The sequence below is a fragment of the Chenopodium album genome, chromosome 20, assembly GCF_948465745.1.
Source record: "Chenopodium album chromosome 20, dcCheAlbu1.1, whole genome shotgun sequence".
NCBI classification, from domain to species: Eukaryota; Viridiplantae; Streptophyta; class Magnoliopsida; order Caryophyllales; family Amaranthaceae; genus Chenopodium; species Chenopodium album.
Genome location: NC_137853.1, coordinates 13,339,277 through 13,361,650, shown reverse-complemented (window position 1 = coordinate 13,361,650; position 22,374 = coordinate 13,339,277). Strand labels below are relative to the sequence as shown.

At 33.7% G+C, this 22,374-nt stretch overlaps 1 protein-coding gene and 1 long non-coding RNA gene across 2 annotated transcripts; both read right to left on the bottom strand.

Moving 5' to 3' along the window:
- Nucleotides 1-6,651: 6,651 nt before the first annotated feature.
- Nucleotides 6,652-8,772, bottom strand: LOC145596563 (uncharacterized). Its single transcript, XR_014103259.1, has 3 exons — nt 8,503-8,772; nt 7,913-7,969; nt 6,652-6,914 (listed from the first exon to the last, which is right to left on the bottom strand). It is a non-coding gene; the product is annotated as an uncharacterized LOC145596563 (long non-coding RNA).
- Nucleotides 8,773-15,221: 6,449 nt separating this feature from the next.
- On the bottom strand, nt 15,222-20,421 carry LOC145597708 (putative inactive leucine-rich repeat receptor-like protein kinase At3g03770). Its single transcript, XM_081653944.1, has 8 exons — nt 19,863-20,421; nt 18,096-19,488; nt 17,000-17,133; nt 16,525-16,765; nt 16,218-16,423; nt 16,098-16,141; nt 15,848-15,959; nt 15,222-15,742 (listed from the first exon to the last, which is right to left on the bottom strand). The coding sequence occupies exons 2-8, from the start codon at nt 19,432-19,434 to the stop codon at nt 15,458-15,460; spliced, it is 2,361 nt and encodes a 786-aa protein (XP_081510070.1). The 5' UTR covers nt 19,435-19,488; nt 19,863-20,421; the 3' UTR covers nt 15,222-15,457.
- Nucleotides 20,422-22,374: the final 1,953 nt, after the last annotated feature.

Here is a 22,374-nt window from a genome sequence, read left to right as displayed (position 1 = left end):
TCCCTCAAGGTAAAGAAGAGATTGTATAGCGGCGATGTACTGCCGTGGCAACATACTGCTACAACCCTGAAGATGACAACATACAGTTATTTTCGACGATGTTCCCGAAATACTGTGGAGGATTGTCACCCAAGAAATATTGAAGATGACGACGCAATGTTACCTTCAAAGATGGCGTTCTCTAGCTTGTAGAAGGTCGTCAAGACAAAATGCAACAAAAACGGTTACTCTAGAGACGTGTGCTTGACGGTGCAAGATACGCGTTTCTTAACTCTTTTATCTGTTTAACTAATGATTAGTTTGCAGGTATCGGCGTTATAAGAATGATTTGGGATCGCAGAACGTTCTGAATCATTCTCCATCCCTATCATTACTTTGACTTTTGTTTTCGAAACATCGTTTCTCCAAACTCAGTCAAAGTGGGGGCTTCTTTAGACACCCATTTGTGTCTCCCCAAAACCAAACCCAGTGATGAAGCCTTTCACGTCAAACCATAATCGAATGAGGTGAAAGTGTGGAAAAGTTAAGTGTTGCGGTTTAATTTTATTTAAAATTCTCTTCTCTCTGTTTTTGAAAATAACTCTATTTATTAAAAATAACCAAACCAGATTAGTTTGGTCCATAATTAAGGTCCAATAATAGTGTAGTTGGATGGGGCTCGAAGAGACCTTTCCAACAATATATTATAAGCCCAATTCCGATGAATATTGAGGAAGTTATGGCCAAAATACTAAACTGGGCCCGGTTAATTATTTACATACGGCCCAATGGTCTAGAGGAGGGCCCAATGTTAATTATTATTCCTAAAATTATTAGGATTAATTATAACTTTCTAGAAGTTTCTAGAAGGTTCCTTTTAATTCTAATATTATTAGATTTAATAATTATTATTTTAAAATGGTTATTTTATTTGGAATAAAATATTATTATTATTTTATTATTATTTTTGAAAACACGTTTTTATCTTCTGTACGGATTCCGTAGATCAAGTTGATTAAAGATCAGATTCCGCGTGGAAAAGCGCGTCCAAGTCAGACTGTCGCCAAACGACAGTCTGTCGTGTGGCGATAGACCTTGTCGCCTCGCGACAGACACTGTCGCGTCGCGACAGCGTGACTTTCTGGCGACAACGTGTAGTTTTATTCCTTATCAAATTCCATACTTTTCCGGATTATTTTCCTTATAAATAGGGTCCCAAAACTCCGCTTTCATTCATTCACAATCACCCAATTCTCTCTATTCTCTCTCTTGAGCAATATATGCTTTCTTTCTCTCTCTCTTTCTAAACCAACCTTTCAAACACAATTCCGCATACACAAGATTTAGAATCATCTAGCCAAGTTCGAAGTTGCCTTCGCCCTAGACGTGCAAGGTTTAATATTTTTTGAGGGTTTGGTCCAAATCTAGTCAAAACTTTATTTAATTTGATTTCAATTTAATTCTTTAATTATTCTTTATTATTTTCATTGAAGTTTACTAACTTGTGTATTTTGTGATTAGAAAGAGGTACGAGGCTTCAAAGTATGTAATCTCATTGCTTATTTCATGTAGAGAGCATGTTTATTAATGTGTAATTCCTAGTATCATGTTAGGATGTTTTTAATGCTTCCTAGTATCATGTTAGGATGTTTTTATTGCTTTTTAGTATCATGTTTAGGGTGTCTTTACTCTTTTCTAATAGCATGTTAGTACCATGTTAGGTTTAAAGCTTTGATCTTTATTGTTTAGTGACATGCTAGGATTCGTTATTAATCTTGTTAGTATCATGCCTAGGATCTTGCTATTATATTTAAGCTTTATTATCCCTTATCATGATTATTATTATTATTATTATTATCATTGTTATTATGATTATATTTATTATTGCTTATTATTATGTTGCTTGATTATTTATATTATTGTTATTGCTTGATCACGCCTTTTATGTTTGTTTAAAGGGAATTTGTACTTGAAATCACGCTTAATAAGATAATTAATAATCTGGTTTAGGCAAATATGATTTTAACTCAAGTGATCGCCAATAATAGATTTATTTGTGCATTAATATTCAACTACATAGATAAACAGGTTTAGGATTAATCTAATGTTTGCATGTTAGTCAAAAAGCGCACATGAATACGAGTAGAACAAAGTAGAGGCCTATTTTATAGGGCGGGTCCTTTCTTTTTTAGATTGGATTCGTACCCTCATCCCCGAACCCTATTTGGTTCAAGACCTTATGGAGTTGACGATCTCTTGGATCGTTTTGGGTTTACAAGTTCCTAAAACTTGTTGGCGACTCTTTTGCTCTCTTTTCTTTCCCTTTGGAACGCCACCATACTTAAGTGTATGATCACAGTGGGGTTCAAGTTTGGGATCATAATGCTTGAAATATTCCCTACAATATTTTTTGGAAATAATGCACTTGAATGAATCAATTAAGTTGGACTTATTTTATTTTCATTTATTTTGCTCAAAATATTGATTCTAAAATTAATTTAGAATTGATTAGAAACATCACACAAAACCGGGAAATAATCCCGAGGCACAAGCACGCAAATCGAGGCACAATAGCCATGAGCATCCCTCGGCCAGCTGGGCTACTCGCACAGCCCGCATGTGGCTGCCGAGGAATGATGGCTGTTGTGCTTGGTGCGTGTGGTGCTAGGTGTGTGCGAGGAGCTATCTGCTAACTTGGTTCGTGAGGGGCATGCGAGAAGATGCTAGGCGCAGCAGCAGTGCTAGGCAACTGCAGCTAGACGGGCATCTAGTGCGCGGTGCCAGGCAGTGCCCAGCAGCATCTTGGCACGTAAGTCCAAGGCTGCTAGGCAAGCGCCCAGCACTTGCGTGCGTACGAGTGCTCAAGGGTACTAGCCTTGGGCAGTCGATGCATTTTTCTCTCGAGTTTTAATTTTGCTTTTTGGCCGTTTTAATTATTATTATTAATCTTGCTTTTTTTAATTAAAATTTTGGAGGCTAGGCCTCGGTTTTAAGCGGCGTTGGCAAAATTTGATTTTGGAAAATTTTGGGATTTACCGGCTTAATTAATTGAATTAATTAAGATGGATGCGAAATTTCGTGGGAGCATCAATTATTAATTACGCTAATTACATAATCGGTTAAACAACTTTGACTAGTTTTAATTAGGCGTGTTAATCGGATTAACCACCTAGATTAGTTACTAATACTCGCGTGTTTTATGCATTGTTACTTGTTTATCGTTATAAAATGCATGGGCCATTCACAAATAGTGAATGGAGGAATGGAATGTATATTCTCTCACAGGTTTTATGATATGGCAACTAGTGGGACCCGATCATACGGACTACGTGTCGTGATGTCTTTTTGTAAATCTAAATACGGTCTACGTACCGTTGAATATTTTTATATCTTAATATTTAGATTAGCCCTAATCGTAGATACTAGTAGTTGCATAATTTTGGTAAAGTCTAAGAAGACGGAGGTTCTTGGAAGACGAAGCCATGAAGTTGCACAAGAAGACCTTTTGAAGACTTGAAGAATTCAAGGGGTCATGCTAGTTGCCAATATGCATCTTATGCTTATGCTTTATATATTTACTTGTGCTTATATATGAATGATATGGTAGATGCACGTTTAGGTTTTCATTATGTTGCGATGATTAATTAAGTTCACTTAAATCAACTAACATAGAAATCCTAGGTCCCTAATAATAATGAGTAAAACTTGCCTTTCCAAAACAACACTTACCAACCGAAAGAGGATGATGGTGGGCTAAGCCAAAGCGAGGTACTATCACTACTCCAAGGAACGTAAGGCACACCGGGTGTGCATGTTGGTTTTGGTTGAACTCATCGGTACGAGTGAGGAGTCCTCACATATCGTGGCAAAAGAGATATATCGTCAAGACGTATTAGATGCGACGATTATCTAACCAAGAATGGCTTGGAGCAATTAGCAAGGAGTTGCTTACCTTAGAAGATTGAGTGTTAAGACAAGCCAAAGCATGGTTAACCACTCATTGTTTTTTTGGATTTTGGAATCGCCTTATCCTCGCCAAATAGGGACAATTTTTGCGTGAATAAGACGTTTAATAAGATTGAAGTTTGCATGAATGCTTTTAAAATTTCAAACTTATTATGTTCTTAATAAATGGTTATACTTTGCACTTATATTTGTAGTATTCTATATCAAATTTTATTGTTTTCATGATTGGTAAAGGAAATATTTGAGGATGGTTCTCAAAGAAAGGAAAAACATTTCTAAAATACAATTCTCATAAATGACTTTTATAACAAAGTTCGAAAGGACGGTTGGACATCATGTATTCAGAATACTAGGTAGTTTTGATAAAACATGAAGTATAGAGTTGCAAACTCAAATTGTCAATATTTGACAACCAACGTATCTTTTCACTTCATACATAAATGAGTAGGACTCATTGATGTAGTAATTCAAGCATGAATTAAAGGAAAAGATGGAACTTTGTTTTACGGCGCACTAGATGCTTGATTATGCCTAACAAAGTGTAAAAGTCAAGGCACTTAAAGAAATGGTTCTTTGTATGATAAGAAATATAGGAAACAAGGAATGAAGAAAAGGAATTAGATACCATTTCAACCCATGAGTTCATGTTTTGGTAGTTAACTTAGCAACTCGTTATCTTCACAAGTATCAGTACTACTTGAGTGTTCCACTTTGAAAGTGATCTCAAACCATTGAAGTTAAGCTAAGTTATCGACTTACAAGCTTAGAATGAAGCAAGAAGAGCTACATAAGTTGTAAGGTCGTATTCTTTGTTTAAAGACCTTTAAGCAAAAGGCTGGAACAAATAATGGTTATTATGATGTTCCATAACCAGGAAATGATCCGTTCACACACAGTAAGACTCACATTCAAAAGGAGCAATAGTTGCGAAATTAATTATTTGAATGGCATGGTTATCCAAGCGTTGAGTCAAGAATGCTTGATTATAAACAAACATTTTCCTAACATGATAAACTCACTAAGTTCAAATTATAGGCGTGATTTGCGTACCGAACATCTTTAGCAATGTCACATCGACAAGAACGTACTTAAGGCTCTATTAGATATGCTCTTGATAGTTTCTCGGTTCGAAATCGTTCTAAGACAAGCAAGTCTTACTTGTTGAAACCCACAAAGCAAAGAGCTATTGTTCTTGGTATAGACAATTGACTCGAAGGCTAAAGAGGATTCAATTACTTCAACGTTTCACATAGAATTTGAAAGGATATGGCTATATTCATCAAATGTGAACAAACTTGACCTGAGTAGCTCAAGAGTTCAGTGAAGTACAGAATCGACTTGGCAAGATATCAAAACGTCAAGATTAGATCGAGCGATGTTTGCTTGAACCAAAAATGACCATCTCAAAGTTATGAATGGAAATTTTCATAAACAACTCCACAAAGAACATAGTATATCTTCACGGAGACCTCCATGTCATTTGAAATTACTCAAACAATGATGGTTCAGATCCCTTCCTATGAAGTTCTTAAAGATTTGCACAAATGAATAATGTTACACAAACAAAATGTCGAAGCTAAGAAAGGACGCCATATTTAGTTTTAGATAGAAATAACTTCTTAATGTCTTTTCAAGTAATTGTCTAAGGCTCTTAGTCTCAGTGGGAGTTCACTGGTTCAGTGGGAGCTAAGTGGCTCATTGGGAGTTCACTGGCTCAGTGGGAGCTGAATGGCTCAATAAAGGCCAAGATAGCTCAAGTGGGAGCTAATTGTTTGTTTCACAACAAACTCTTAACCAAAGACAATATACATGTCTCTTGGTAAGCATTCAAGTGAGACTACGGGCATTACCTCCACAACCTAATTGAGAACATAATGTTTGTTGCTCTAAATGGTGTCTTTCTGGAAAGTAATACATTTCCAAAACGACAAGTGGGAGGAAAATGAACTCGATGACCATCGAGCTTAGCAACAAACTAGAACTGAGAATCTCGGAAGACCTTAAAAGGACTTCGTGAGAATGCTTGATCAAGAATACTCAAAAGGACTTTACAAGTGCCTTAAAAGAGAATTCATTACTCACAAAACATCGAGTAAGATCAACATAATAAAAGGGCTTTAGAAGCGCCTTGAAACTCAGTGTTTGATGCAATTGCCCCGTATAGGTATAGAATTCACTAAAGGTTTGGATTGAATCCTATAAATTTCTATTAAGTTAGAAATAAACCTAAGACTTACAAGCATACTATTTAATATTAGAAAGTAAAGGAATAATGTATTGTATGATAGCTACGACAAATCCAAATTCCGAATAATGGTAAGAGGCCATGAAAATCCGAAACAGACCCCATGTTTGAAAATCTTGTTTGAAACTAGATTAATTTGCATGAAGGGTGAAAGACCCACCGATTGCAAATAAGTTTTCAAGGAGAAAACTAACAAATGTGGAAATGTATATGCATACATAGCTAGATTGGTTGAAAAGGATATAATTAAATTCACGGAGTTGATTTTAACCCATTCACCAATGGGAATTGTAATACCCTAGAAATTCATTTCCTTTAAAAATACCTATTTCACTCTTTAAAATACAATTTAGGAATATCTAAGACATTACCGCCACCGTGAGAACGGCTAAGGCAATTATCAAAGATACACAGCGAAAGACTTAAAATTTAAAAATCGTTAAAACAAGTCAACTCAAAAGTCAACCAAACGAAAGTAAAGTTAAAACCAAAGTCAAACGAAGTCAAACAAAATCAACCTACAACTTGGAACCATTGTAGGCCCTTATCAAAACCAATTAAAATACGAAAACCTTTGCATTAGTCTCATAAGCATAACATAATATAATATTTGAAAGCAATAAACCACATCTCAACTAATAGAAACTAGCATGATTCGCTATTCACTCATGCCCCGTCATGAATATGCTTCAACACCTGAAAAGATTATCTCCACTTGTCCCCACTACTCTCCATTAAAAGTGGGTCATCATAGGGCCAAGATAAAGACATGGCCAAACACACAAACACACACAATCAGCAAAGCTGAGTATATAAGCGTAATTAAACACACAAACATGCTTTCACCTATCAACACACACTCACCTCAATGCACCTGTTTACAAGCACACACAACAATCAACAAGACACTTTAACTAGACACTAAATAATTCATTTAGCGTTGATTACACATCGAACGGGTTTCCAACTATACCTCCCCCAAATAAATTGAGGTTAACTGACACGGGAGCTAACCGTGCCAGCGACATCGAACGGGTTTCCAACTATACCTCCCCTATTGTTCATACTCAAGGTATATACGTTCCAAGAGTTTTGGTGCGTAATCTCTTTCACTTTACGTTGTTTACAAGTTATTGGACTTGGTGATGACTCTCAAAGCATAATTAACCAATCAACAATAATTATGTAATAAACCAAACATACCAATTTAATTCTTGAATAATTAGTGACCACATATAATTTAATGTTGAACCCTTTTTAATTCTACCTTAGTGTCAAAGACACCTTAAACGCATAAAGCGCCAAAAATCCTATCCCTCGGTGTTAAAAACACCTTAAGTGCACAAAGGCACCAACATACTATTTATTCCTCGTGTACATAGACACTTATATAGCTCCTTCCTCATGCTTAAAGCATCAATAAAAATTATATGAACCATAATAAATTTTTTTTTCAATATTCCAAACCAAATTAAACCATTAGTTTAATTAAACATGCTCTTTATCATGCCATAAATAAATATGTGGTTCATAAATAATATTCCAAGCTACTATTTTCCAATCAATAATCCATCACAATTAAATCATGCTTCATAATTCAATCACCAATGACATTCAAATCATAATTTTCATTCCAAACCTAGCATGATATCACTTGTAATCAATCAAACACATTTAGCATGCTACTACATCAATATAATTATGCTAAGTACGCGAACGTACCTCAATTAAACCCTTAAAGTAGCCGAAAACACTACAACAATTCCCGAATCAAGTCTCCTACATAAAGGGACAATAACACTATATTACTACTCTTAGTACACACAATTTCCAGCAACTTAAATTCACTTTAGACCACTTAAAATAATCTGAAAATTATAGTAAAACCCTTAATTAAACTCCTCTTTAATGGGTAATTAAACCCTTTTCATAAAACCATCAAAAGTAGTACTTTAGACAAAATTCCAGCATTAACACTTAATCAAAAATCCATTAATACTTCATCAAAACTCCATAAAGATACAATCTTTAAGCTCTATTATCACTTACAATCAATGGGTATATAAAACCCCCAAATTAATTTGTAAATTAGAACCCTAAAAATCAACACTTTAATAATTAAAACCCTAACTTTTAATACTTTATAAAATCTGAAATTAAAATACTTTATACTCTAAAATTTACAATCTTTAATTATCAAAACATAATTGTAAAACATACTAATCATGTTTTAACAATTAGAATTAAAACCCAAAATACATACTACATTTAATAAATAAATAAAACAAGGAGGAGAGAGGAGGAAGAACAACCACAAGTGGTTGTCGTGGTAGCTACGGTCGCCGGCAGCAGGTGGTCGTCCGGCAAGGTGGTCCGGCGGCTGGGGGGTGACGTGGCAGTGGGTTCATGGAACCCACCCATGAGCCTCACGTAAGGGGAAAGCAAAAGTAAGGAAAAAAAAATGAAGAAAAAAGAAAGAAAAAGGAAAATGGAAAAGAAAAGGAAAAAAAAAAAAAAAGGAGAAACTAACCTTTTGACTTATAAACTTTGTGTGGGGAAATTTTGGGGATTAGTAGAGTATTTATAGTGTAGAGTAGGTTAGGATAGGTTTGAGCTTTATAAAAATAATGGACTTAAATGATGAAATAGGTGGCCCAAAAGTAAAAATAGGATGATTGGGTTCATAATGAAATGGGTTACATTCGGATGAATACTTATTGACCCAAAAATTAAACCTTGTGTTATTTAAATCCCATAAGTAAATAATTTGACCCAAAATATATATTATAATTAAATAAATAATATATAAAATACATTAAAAATACGAGGTATTACAGGAATGCTTATGTCTTTTCGTGATTGTTTTAGCAAAAATTACACATATGAAATATGGCAAAATAGATACCAAAACCGCCTTCCAAAAATAGGATTTTGGAAGTGACTATAAAATAGTCTAAGGGTTTTGAAAATCTAAATAATGCTAGATTTGAAAGCAAGCTCAAGGAATCCGTCATGGGATTAAAGGAAGCATTGCATATAGGATTTGGAAGGTGTTTTCTCATAAAGTTAATAAGAGGGTTGGCTTATGGAGAAACAAATAAATTCTGATGAATAAGAAGTTTAGTGGGAGCAAAAGTAAAGGTCCAACGAGAAGTTAACGAACTCTATTGTGAAACAATTGTCAAATGCTAAATTCTTAGATTTGAAAGTATTTTCGATAATGGACCATGCTAAAAGCGATACTTAGTACATATTGAGAATTAAGTTCTATGATATATACTTAATTAAAATGTTCAAATGAGTAAAAGTATTTGCCATGTTAAACATGAAGGACTTTGAAAGGCTTTCGACCCATATGTATAAAACTAAGTAAATGTTTGAACTAAGTATAAGCTAGGCGAAATACTAAGTCAAACAAGAAAGAATCTAGTAAGAGACTTTCAACCATATCACATAAGACTCAGTGAAACTGAATGAGCTAAAATGTCAAACTGATGGGATAAAGATTTAGAATCATTCTACAATTAAATCCATCATGTAAAGCTATGATATGGAATCGTCACAAATCTTTACCTTGGCCCTATGATGACCCATTTTTAATAGAGAGTAGTGGAAACAAGTAGAGAGAAGCTTTTCAGGTGATTGAAGCATATTCATGACGGGGCATGAGTGAAGAGCAAATCATGCTAGTTTCTATAAGTTTATGATGTGTTTGTTGCTTTAATTATTTTATGATATTATTATTCATGAGACTAACGCAAAGTTTTGACGTTGGTTTGGTTTTAATAAGGGCCTACAATGGTTCAAGTGGTAGGTTTATTTTGTTTGACTTCGTTTGACTTTGATTTTACTTTACTTTCGTTTGGTTGACTTTTTAAGTTGACTTGTTTTGAATGATTTTAAGTTTGTCTTCCGCTGTGTGTATTTGATAATTGTCTTAGCCGTTTTCATGGTAGCGGTAATATCTTAGATTTTCCTATTTTGAGTTTTAAAATAGCAAAACAGGTATTTTAAAGGTTCTAGGGTGTCACAAATAACAAAAAATTTTGTATACACCCGGTTTACACTAATATTACTGTATATCGAGCAATATTAGGGTAACTTTTACCTAATTTTAGGGTAACTTTTTGCCTTTTTTTGGGTAACTTTAAACATAATACAATTTTTATATAAATAGACAACAAGAAAAGTTTTATAATGGTAATTTAATTACATTCAATCACTAATAATTAATTTTTAGTCATTTAAAATGTGATTCCTTACTAATAATTTTTATTTGTATTGGATTACTTTTATGCATATTAGGGCAACTTTTATTCATTTCAGGGGTAACTTTTGATCACTTTAGTCTATCTTTATAATGGATGTACAATAATTATTGTACACCCGATTTTTTTAAAAGTTAGTTATATTAACCATAAAACATTATATTAAAAATACAAAAAAACTTAATTAATGAGAAGATAAAGATTGCATCAGAACATAAATTATTGTGCATTTTATGTACTTTGTGACACTGGAAAACATTAAAAAATAAAAGTAAAAAAGATAGTCTCCATCATACCGAAACAGTTGGAAAAAATATTACATAAGAATATTTTGAAATTTCGTAATGGAAAATATTAGAAGAATAAAATAACCAATATTATTATGGTAATATCATGGTACATAAAGCTGATAGAAGTAAGTTTATGCATTTTCTTAAGATTTTTTCTATTTCAAAAAAGAGGAGCGTTCATCAAAAATATCTAAAAATAATTTGATACTGCACCTAGCTAATATGGCTTTCAAAATGTTATCGATTCTAAAAACATATTTATAATTGTTTTTAATTTGTTTAATTCATTCTAACTTATTTATGAAAGATATATTAATTCTTATATGTAATTCTTTTTCATACCAAATTGAGTTGACATACTTTTTTCAATTGAGATGCCAAGCACGAAACGTAGGTTTTGTATTTGATGTATCACTTTCAAATTTAGTGGTGTGTTTGTCGCCTGTATATGTGATTAGTACTAAAGCTAGTCAGTTTTACATGATAAAGACACTTATCTTGAAAATTTTTAAACATCATTATTGGAGTCTAATAACGGAAGACACTGCAATAAAATTCAAGGTTTATACAAAATCATAACTTTTTAGAAACCTGCTTATCTCCGTGATAATTTTTTTTGGAAGTATGATAACGATCGCAAGGTTAGTGAGTATAAATGCTTTTATCAAACGACTTTTTTCATTTCATATAAGTGTCACCGAATTAGTTAAACATGTTTGTTAATTTTTTTTTAATCTCAACTACAAATTATGTTCTTATAATATTCATCAAGCCAAGTGATGTTTGATATGGATGAAATTGCATCACCGTATGTAGTTTATGACTGGCTTTAAGACTCTTATTTTATTTCAATTAATTAGCATGTTTTAAGGCTACCTCTTCTCACCATAATACAAAAATATGCATTAATCATGGTAATTTGCTAGTTTTTATGCATAACCCTAACTCCCTAAGAGCTGCATATAACGGGATCGTATTTTAAATTTTGAAAATTGCATGCATAAAATTTTATTCAATTAGCTTATACCAAAATTGATGTCGTGATGAAGAAGGAAAACAAACTAAAATTGAATGTTGAAAATTGTTTACTCTAATACCAGGTTATCAAGTACAAATAGTGAGTAGCCCGGGCGTTGCCCCGGGTTAGTACTTTTATAGTTGTGCAACTGTTAATTTTAAGAGCATCTAATAGTGTGTATGTGTATGTGTCTTCAATACTTTATAGTACAATATTATTTATTGTGCAAGGTTAAAACATAATTGACAATTAGTTTAGTTGGTTGAACAATAACCTTTCGGCGAAATAAGGGAGTCTACGTGACGCATAGACGTTTTTAGTAACGCCTTTTAATATAGGAAAAATTAGAAAAAATAATCCCAACTTTCATCAATTTTGCTAGAATAATCCCAACTTTTGATTATTCTGGAATAATCCGAACTTTGGGGGTCATTCTTTTTCTTCAATCCCTAACCGGTCAACCAAAGTCAATGACCTATAATATCAGGTCACTTGACACGTGGTGGGGAAGGGGTTTTTGGTGGTTTTCGGGAGTGGACAAAGTGGTTTAGTGGGGTTTTCGAGTGGGGTTGGTGGTTTAGAGGGATGTTTCGAGATTGGAGCTGGTTGTTTTCGGGAGTGGGGCTAGTGGTTTTGGGGGTTTGGCTGGTGGCATGGGAGTTTCGGGTAGGGGGGTGGTGATCTGGCTTGGAGCAGCGACTCCAGTGGGGGGGGGGGGGGGGGGGGGGAGAGACGGCTGACCGACGAGGGAGGTGGTTGGGCTGGCGGGTTGCCGGACTTTTAGGGTGGTTGGGGTTTAGGCTGGGTGGTTTTTTCTTTTTTAATTTTGGTTTTTTTTTTTGTTTTTTTTTTATATTTTTTAACCAATTAATTTTTGACACGTGTCATTTTAACAAAAAAAAAACATTCAACCGGTAACCGGTATTTGGGATTGAAGAAAAATAATACCCCCCAAAGTTCGGATTATTCCAATATTAACGAAAGTTGGAATTATTCTACATAAATTAGACAAAGTTGGGATTATTTTTTCTAATTTTTCCTTTAATATATTAGTATAGATTGGAGTAAGAAGCCAAAAATAGAATATAAATCAATCATTTGTTATTTTGTAAAAGATTCATTCCCCATCATACAAAAAACTCTCAAAAAATGAATGAGTAACTAAATAATATTTGCTCAAATTACTATATATAGACATTGCTACAAGAGAATGTTGGTACTTGCATTGTTATGAAATATCTACATAGCTCAACGTTGTTAGCTTCGATCGCCTAAAACCAAGGAGGTTATTCCGTTATTATTACAAATGTCTACATATTGTTACAGCAGTTTATTTGTCTTCTAGAACATGTTAATTGTATAGCCACAACTATTGTTCTATTGTCTTCTTGAACATATTGTATAACCTATTAACCTTCAACTGCCTTGACGTGCATGTTGATTGCTTGTGTGCGAAGCACTACTATGTTTAATGTTTCTTGTGTCCCCAAATATATATCAATGCACATTTTAAACCTTATAGATCAATATGTATATAAGTGTAAAAATTATAAAACATCATACAAGTATATAGATCAAGACGAATTGAACACGAACACATTAATATTCTTTTTATGTGCATCATAATATGTTGCTGAAAAGCAGTGTAAATTATGTCAAAAGTGTAAAATGGTGCAATTTGTTGGAAAAAATACTTGTTGATTCCAAGAAATTAAAGAAGAACAAACTAGCTTAGAAAAATTACTTGATTGATGATCTTAAAATATAGTTGTTTTGTGGTCTGGAATACATTGCCTTAGAAGCGAAATACGCCTCTATATGTACAAGTATCTTGGTGACGAGCGCCCTGCCCTTAAGGCTTACACAACTAACTTCGTAATCCGTGTACCCGAGTTCGAAGGATGGGATTGCTACAAAAATTGTTTCAGATCTCAAAGGGGAGGTTTGTAGTTTTTCAAAAATCGCGTCAATGATGAAGAGACCCTCGTTTGTATATATTAAGGGCATGTTCACTTCAGCTTAATTTCAGTTCAGTTCAGTTCAGCTCCAATCAGTTCAGTTCAGTTCAGTTCCTAATTTCTCTCTCATAAAATATTCATTTCAGCTCTATTCAGTTCAGTTCAGTTCAGTAAATGTGAATAGGCCCTAAGTCCAATATAAGGAAACAAATAAGTCCAAACCACTCGCATATTTTTAGGTGCACACTCATGCACCTAGAAATAGGTGTAACAACAGCACAATATGAACATTAGCTTTTCAGAAAGTGAACATAGGTATAAAAAATATGAACATTAGCTTTTCAGAAAGTGAACATAGGCATAAAAATGTGTGATTTTCGATTTCTTATGTGGTGACTTTGTGATTAACTTCGATTGATTAGGTTATACTACCTTCGTTAACATTTAGTTGCAACTTTGGGGTATTATTCGAGAGACATAAAATATTTCAAAGTTGCAACTAAATGTTAATGGAGGTAGTATATATGATTTTCTTAATTCTAACGAATTGAATTTTATCTAATTTTCTGCATTTTTTTTATTTGAACATAATCATGCAAAATATGAACATATGCATAGGTTCCCATAAATGTGAACATTAGCTTTTCAGAAAGTGAACATAGGCATAAAAAATATGAACTTATGCATTTCAGAAAGTGAACATAACATTTCAAAATATGAACGTAAGCATTGGTTTTCTTAAAGTGAATATAAGCATTCCAAAGGTGAATATATACGTAAAAAAATATGAACATAAACATTTAAGAAAGACAACATATGCATAAATAGATTAAATTAATATATCATGAACAACACTACATATTTACATTATGAATATTTGAAATTATATATGAACATATAAAATATTATTATGAATATAATGCATTTAATTATGAACATAAAATTTAAAGAAATAAAAAATAATATGATTATGAAACATATGCATTATAAGTATTAAATGTTCATTTTTTTATGTGTTCATTTTTTATTATTAAATGTTCATTTTTTTTCATGTTCATACTTTTTTTACTAAAAGTTCATATTTGTTTATTAAATGTTCATTTTGTAGAGTGTAGTGTTAATTTTTTTTACGTTGTTGCACCTATCTAAGGTGCACAAGGGTGCACCTTAGACTAATTGCAAACCACCTAATACTTTATGTTGCGCCCCATCAGGCCCGACTGATAACCACTTCAAATAACCTGATGCAGACGGTCTTTTAGAAGAGGGTACACAACTGTGTAGATTAGTTCGTATGCAAAGGGCTACTACACGATCGTGTAGAATGAGGTACACGCCCATGTATAACACATAACTGTGTAGCATTAGGTACTCGGCCCTGCATCATATTGTTGTATGTACAACTAGTCATCAAACACAAAAGGAGAGCAAACTTCACAATTTTAAGGAACGAAGGAAGTATTAGTTTGCATTAAGTTGTGATTTGGTGGTGTCATGTGGAAAAACGTGTCTTGCCATATCAAAACTAGCAAAGAATTAATCAAACAGCAGTCCAAGCTCAACACACAAACACGTACATACATTGCTCTTTTGAATTAGTACTTCCAAATATTTTAGTGAGGCACAAAACTATGTGACACACTTTTGACAAAATGAGATGCAACTGATAGTTTGCTTTCTATATGGTTAAGTATAATTATAGCCGCGTTAATTTGAGCTTTCTTTCAACCTGGTTAATGTATGGTGAACCTTAACTTTGGAATTTGAGGAGGTGAGGCAGGGGAGCTGGTTCTGCTGCTTCGCGATTCTCCTCCTTGCCACGCATCCTGAACCTGAGAAGCAAACTGCAAGTTCCACAGTACATCCTCAATGGTTGGTCTCAGGGTCAGGTCTTTCAGCAGACACCTAGTGCATATTTCCATCATTGTCTTAAGTGATTCAGCAGAGCAAGTGTTCTGGATTTCTTCGGCCACTGTGCTCCTACGAGCTGCTTCATCTGCTGCAAGGCTCGCTTGTACCTGCAATATAATGAGCTACATAACTAGTACCTCACGAAGGCTGGTACATAGCCAAGTTCAACAAAAAAATTTCTTTAGACCAACATAATTCAATAGGAAACATACCTGGTTTCTCAAAGCATTGAGCTCACTCCTTGTTTTAATTTGTATTCCCATGAGCATCTCCAATAATATTACACCAAAGTCATAGATGTCCATCTTATCTTCATGCTCTATCCTGAAAGGCGGTATATGTAACAAGGTAAACAATTACAGACATAAAGAAAGTACTTTAGTTGCCTTCTGCCTTTGTATGATAATTAGTATGGAAAAACAAGAATGAAAGATTCTAGATACTGGTGGCTTGGGTTAGTACCTCTTGTAAACCTCTTTAGACCGTGTTGAAGCTCCGTTAGTATCCTGAAATTTAAAAGTCGAGCAGATATAAAGTTTACATGTATTATTTCTATTTATCAGTAGGTAGTTTAGTTCTTACCATTCCCATATTTTCAGTCAACAGTGGAAGGTTATAACTGCTGATTTTAGCAGTCAAGTTTTGGTCCATCAAAATATCTGTTATCCTGAGGTTGTTTGAGAATATACCGGGTGTGATCCCTGCATGAAGAAACTCAATTCCTTTCGCAATTCCAATTGAAGCTGCTATACGTTGCGACCAAGTGAGCTTTCTTCTAGCACGTCCAGCTTCCATACAAAGAGAGAGAATAAATTATAATGAAACTAAAAAGGTTCTCTTGATCTGTAAATTATACAGAAGCTAAATGTCTGATAGTGTAGATAATTACCTGAGATCCAACTCCGTAGTGTCCCATTTGGAACATATTCAAATACAAGGAATAATCTGCTAACACTCGAATCCTCCAAGTAGTACTCAAAACAATGACCAAGTGCACTGACTAAATGGCGGTGTCTGAGCTTAGAGATTAGTTCAATGTGAGGCATAAAGTACTCAGTAGGGTGATTTTCCTTAAGCTTTAAGCATCTAATGGCAACAAGAGAACCGTCACTGAGTTGGCCCCTATACATCTGATGCAACACAAAAAAAAAGAAATCGAAAACTTTTCAAAATAGCTAAACTTCCAACACTCGATTAGTATAAAATGACATCACTAGTGAAACCTAACACTATAGATTAAAGACACCTAACGGATAAAAGCTGAGGCATACATCAGACCTCACGTCCGACCAAGAAATGGACCGAAAATAAGATATCACTAAAATAGACTTCTAACAATAATCAGAAAAATGATTGTAACATACCTGACCTTTAGAGCCTTCTCCCATGAATGCTGCTGAAGCAAATTTATTAGTAGCTATCTCAAGTTCTTCCAACGAAAATGTCCGGTATGCTGGAATCCCTAGTGCACCAAGCTTCATTGTTTGTGATATATATCCTTCATTTAAATGTCAAAAAAAAAATATTACATCAATATTAATAACAAAACTTTAAACAAAATACATAAATAGAAAGAATCCTCCAACAAGCAATCTTCATTGGAAATATTTTAATAAAAGTATGTGGAATTGCAGAAAGAGCGTGTTACACATTTATCCAATGAAAACTTGATACAATTTTTCATAAAAGTATGAAAACTTGTTATCCATGTTGTGGCATTTGTGGCAATATATAATGGCTGGGTATAGCCTTATAGAATTCATAGCAGGTAGAAAAAATGTGTCCTAAATGAGGTACGTCCAACTCATAACTCATTCAGAAAATGGTTCTGCATTGCCTATTGACATATTTGGTGAAAAGCTTAACTAACCACTGTGCTGCTACATGATAGGCCTCCACATAGAAGTTAGAACAGATCTCAGATTATGCACTGCCATATTTCAAATCATCTGAAATTATCTACATCATATGCCTTATTAACCCATCTGACACTGTCAGAACAAAACGCTGTTAGGAGCTTCTCTCTGCATCAAAGACTAATGTCTCAAGGCCTTGCTATAAATCAACATGCTATCAAAATTTCTCCATTGTTATACCATTAAACGAAAACATAAGATTGTGGTGATCAACATAGCAAGCGCAACCTAACAACATTTGCACAGAAATTAATATATTTAACTGTCTTTACATGAGAAAGCAACTTGCTCTAACTTCATGGTATCAACTTCTAATTATAGCAAAGGGTATGACTACTATAAATCTATAATAAAAAGATTTGGATTTCAAAGAGACAAATCTTTCACACGTTGAACTTGTACTGCAGCTTTCAGTCAGAACAAAAAGTCTAGGTTACTATTGTTTTCTAACTACTTTTGAACAAAATTTTCTTTGACAAGGAACATCATAAACAAACTCGTACTTGAATACAGATGTAAGCTGCATAAGAGAGTTGGGACTTACTTGCATCACAGAGAAGCTTTGATGTGTATCCTGTTGAAGCCTTTTCAGATATAACTCTAGGTGGCTGTGCATCAAGTTTCTTCTTAGCATAAACGCGTCTAAACAGCCAGAAAACCAGAACTATAAGCACAGCAAAGACTAATACTCCACCAACAATGCATGAACCTAAGATGGCTTTCCTTTTTTGGTCGCGCTTCTTGATGGAAGTTGCAATCCCAGCAGCCAATGCTTCATTTCTGCAGTAGGAATATTGATGCTGGCTGTCATCTGGCGCGTTTAAGCAGTTTCCTTCATAATGGAGAATTCTATTCTTGGACTTTGATACAAGGCAGTCAGGCAAGTCACCAGTCAAGAGATTGGACGACAAGTCCACAAAATCAAGTGCAAAATTACACGCCATATTTTTGGACAGCGTTCCAGTAAACTTGTTTCTTGCAATGTTTAGATAGTTGATCGAGGGTAGAGATAACAATGACATAGGTAATGGACCCATAAATTTATTCAAAGAAACATCCAGCTTTTTGAGCTGATAATATGAACCAATTTCAGCAGGAATTCCTGATCTAAACTTGTTATTTCTTAAGATCAATGACACCAATTTGTTCTCAAGCTGAGGGAAATTAGGTCCAAGCGAGTTATTCTCCAAATCGAGATCTTCAAGGTTCTTTAATCCTCTAAGATCAGGTACTTCTCCAGAAAAATGATTATTTGCAAGTGTCAGAACTCTGAGACCACTTAATTTGCTCAAACTCTTTGGTAACGACCCATCAAACGAGTTGTTCCTCAGACTCAGAGCATTCAGAACAGGAAATGATCCGAATATATCAGGAATTTCACCACTGAACGCGTTATCATCAAGTACAAAACCCTGGAGATTTGTCAGAGATGAAATTTCATCAGGGATTTTTCCTGACAAGAAGTTCGAGCTTACATTAAGCATCTCAAGTGAAGACATCTGCTCGATTTTTCCAGGTAGCGAACCCCATAAACCAAGTGAAACCAGAGTAAGAACCTTCAAACTAGGCAACTTAACAAGAGTTTCGACGAAAGAATCAATTGAGAAATTATGAGGCAATTTTGGAGCTCCCTTGTCACCACATATATGAAACTGAGTTACATTATTTCCATAACATACAACAGTCACAAACGAAGACGGTTCCAAATTACAAAACTTTGTTTTCTTATTCCAGGTGCTTAAAACTGAAGGGAAGTTCAGAAGTGACTGAACTCTCAAAAGAGCCTCTACTTGTGATGATTGCAGCTTCACTGAGATCGAACAATGGATCGAAACAACTAATAGGAGCAAGATCAATGACAGTCTGATGAATCCCTTTGCCATCTGTTCTCAGTGCTTAGACTATTCAGATATGCACAAATATTGAGCTTCCATAAACTGAAACATAAATCAAGACATAAACATTTTTATGCTACATAAAATTTCAAGACATATTAAAATAAATCAATTAAAGGTACACATAGTGCAGAATTAAGTGGAACTCATAGTGAGTCCAAGTACATGTCCAAGTGTCAAATTCGGCTATTTTATAGAATGAAGGTGAAATTTCCATACCCATGTCGGAGTGTCAAGATCCAATAGGGGTACTTGAGGAAAATTGAAGTGTCAGTAGCAAAGATGCAGGATGAAGCTTATGAAAGTACATAATCAACCAATCCTACATACAAATGCTACTCTTTTTTTTTTTTTTTTAACATACAAATGCTACTAATAATGAACAAAATATAAAAAAAAGCTGAAAGAAAGCTTACCCAGCTTATGTAAGGAATGCTTGGAGAATTCACTGATCTTTGAACTCCATTGAATCACAAAAATATTACCCAAATTTTAAAAAAGTTTAATTAAGTAACTTAATTTTTGTGTAATTTAACCAACAAAAAATAGCTCCTACCCTTTTTCTTAGCGAAGAAGGAAACAAAGGAAAATGTCAAAACTCACATCATATGTGACAAAATACCTTAATATTTTCTCAACCATAAAATTTCAAATAATGTTAAAAGAAAATAAAAGAGAAAGAAAAAAACCCTGAATTCCTTACAAATTCTGTTTTTAGAAGGTGAACATTAAAAATAAATATATATATATATTTACAAATTATTCAAGGACCATTTTTTGTATATATATTTTTTATAGACAAAAGGGCAATTACAAGGAATATGAGCTTTGACAGTCACTGAAAAACAGAAACCGACAGTTATTTTAAATTTTCTCAGTTAATTAACAAAAATAAAAAGGACACTTTTTTAGACAGTTGAAAGAAGCCATTGTTATGGAGGGAAAAAAAAAAGGGAAAAAGAAAGATTCTTAGCAGAAGATAGAAGCTTTAGTGTTATTGTGTTGGTGGGGTTATGTTTATGTACAAGAAGAGCAATATCGTTTGTTAGCATTTAATTGGAAGTACTTTACTACTTACCAGATTTTTGTGGCTAAATTAAACAGTACTTTAGTACCATATTTAATACGAAGTACTTCCTCTGTTAACTATTATTTGCAACAAAGTAGATGTTTGCGGACTCTTAGGCAAAATTTGTTTGTGAGGTTAAAATGGAGAGAGAAAAAGTTGGGTGCATGTGATGAGGAGAGCGATAGAGATAAAATTTTTACCTAAAAAGGAAAGAAAACATTTATTGCACATAATTATTAGCATCCATTTATAGTATATGTTGCAAATACTAGTTAACGGAGGAAGTAATTGGGCTAACCACTATATTATAAGTGTCATTTTATTTTCACGTTCTTTGTATGTTTTTGGCACGTGATGTTAAGAAAATGAGAGTTCAACTACAAAATGCTTCCATTGTGTTTGATAGTGATTAGTGAATGACTCCCTTGCTTTGTTCTTTTTTATTAGTTGGTCTATAAAAATAATTATTGTATTTAGTTTTGATTGAGTAAAGTTAATGAAAGAGTATATTTGTGGGATTTTGAGATCAATTGTAAGTGAGAATAAAGTAGTTTAGGTGATTTTTTTTACGACTATTTAAAGTAGGGAGTTAATTTAAAAGAACCAAAAACGAAAGTGGAACTAATAAAAAGGAACTAATGGAGTATTTAGAAGAATAACTATTCATTGAATACTCTTACTCTAGTTCAATTTGGCATCCCTCATTTTTTTATTCATTTGTTTGCGTGTGTATCGATAAGTACACTATTAGTCTCGTTTAACGTGATACTTATCACACTAACGACAACTGGCCTAAGATATTAAAAGGACCAAGATTTAAACCCTTCGATCTCTCGGTCAAAACTAATCACTATATCACGAAGTAGGGTTATTTTTATTTTTTGACTAATTAAATTTAAATATTTACTTATATTGGCCCCATTAGATGATCTTTCACTTGTGCAAACACTCCTCTATATACTCCCTCCGTGTTTTAATAAGTGTTAGATTTACCGATGTGGTCGTGTTTTAATAAGTGTTACACTTCATTTTTTGGCAAAAAGCGACATTTAAATATTATATTTCTATCCTCTCATGGTCCACACCCAAACTCACTACTATTTTTTTTTATTATCTCTCCTTTTACTATATTCATTACTTTTCAATAAATTTTTAACCCTACTATATTTCTTTTACAATTTTTAATACTCCAACTACCCCACTTACCTCTTATTTTATTTTAGTCAATTAAATTGCCTAAAATTTTTTGTCGGTCAAAGTGTAACACTTACTAAAACACGGAGGGAGTATATATATATTTTGAGAAGGTATTGTGTTAGTCCGGACTGAAGAAATGTTTTGTTAGTCCAAACTGACAAATGCGGATTTTTGATATACTCAAGTAGCGGGATAATATATTCTCTATTGGCTGGATGATATCCTCTACTAACTGGATGATATCTTTTATTGGTTATATGATATCCTTTATTGACAGGATAATATTTTTACTGGCTGGATGATATCCTCTATTGGCTGCCTGGCTGGATAATATCCTCTATTAACTAGATAATATCCTTTATTGGCTAGATGATATCCTCTATTGGCTGGATATCATCCAACAAACTAATAGAGGATATCATCTAACCTACAAATGATATTATATAGCCATTAGAGGATATATATCATCCCGCCTATAAAAAATATAATCTAGACAATAGATGATATCATCCAGCTTATAGATGATATCATAGAACCAATAGAGGATATCATACAAACTATAAATAATATCATGAAACCTATATAATAGAAGATATAATTAAACTAATAGAGGATATCATGGAACTAATACGGGATATCATCTGGACAATGGATGATATCAT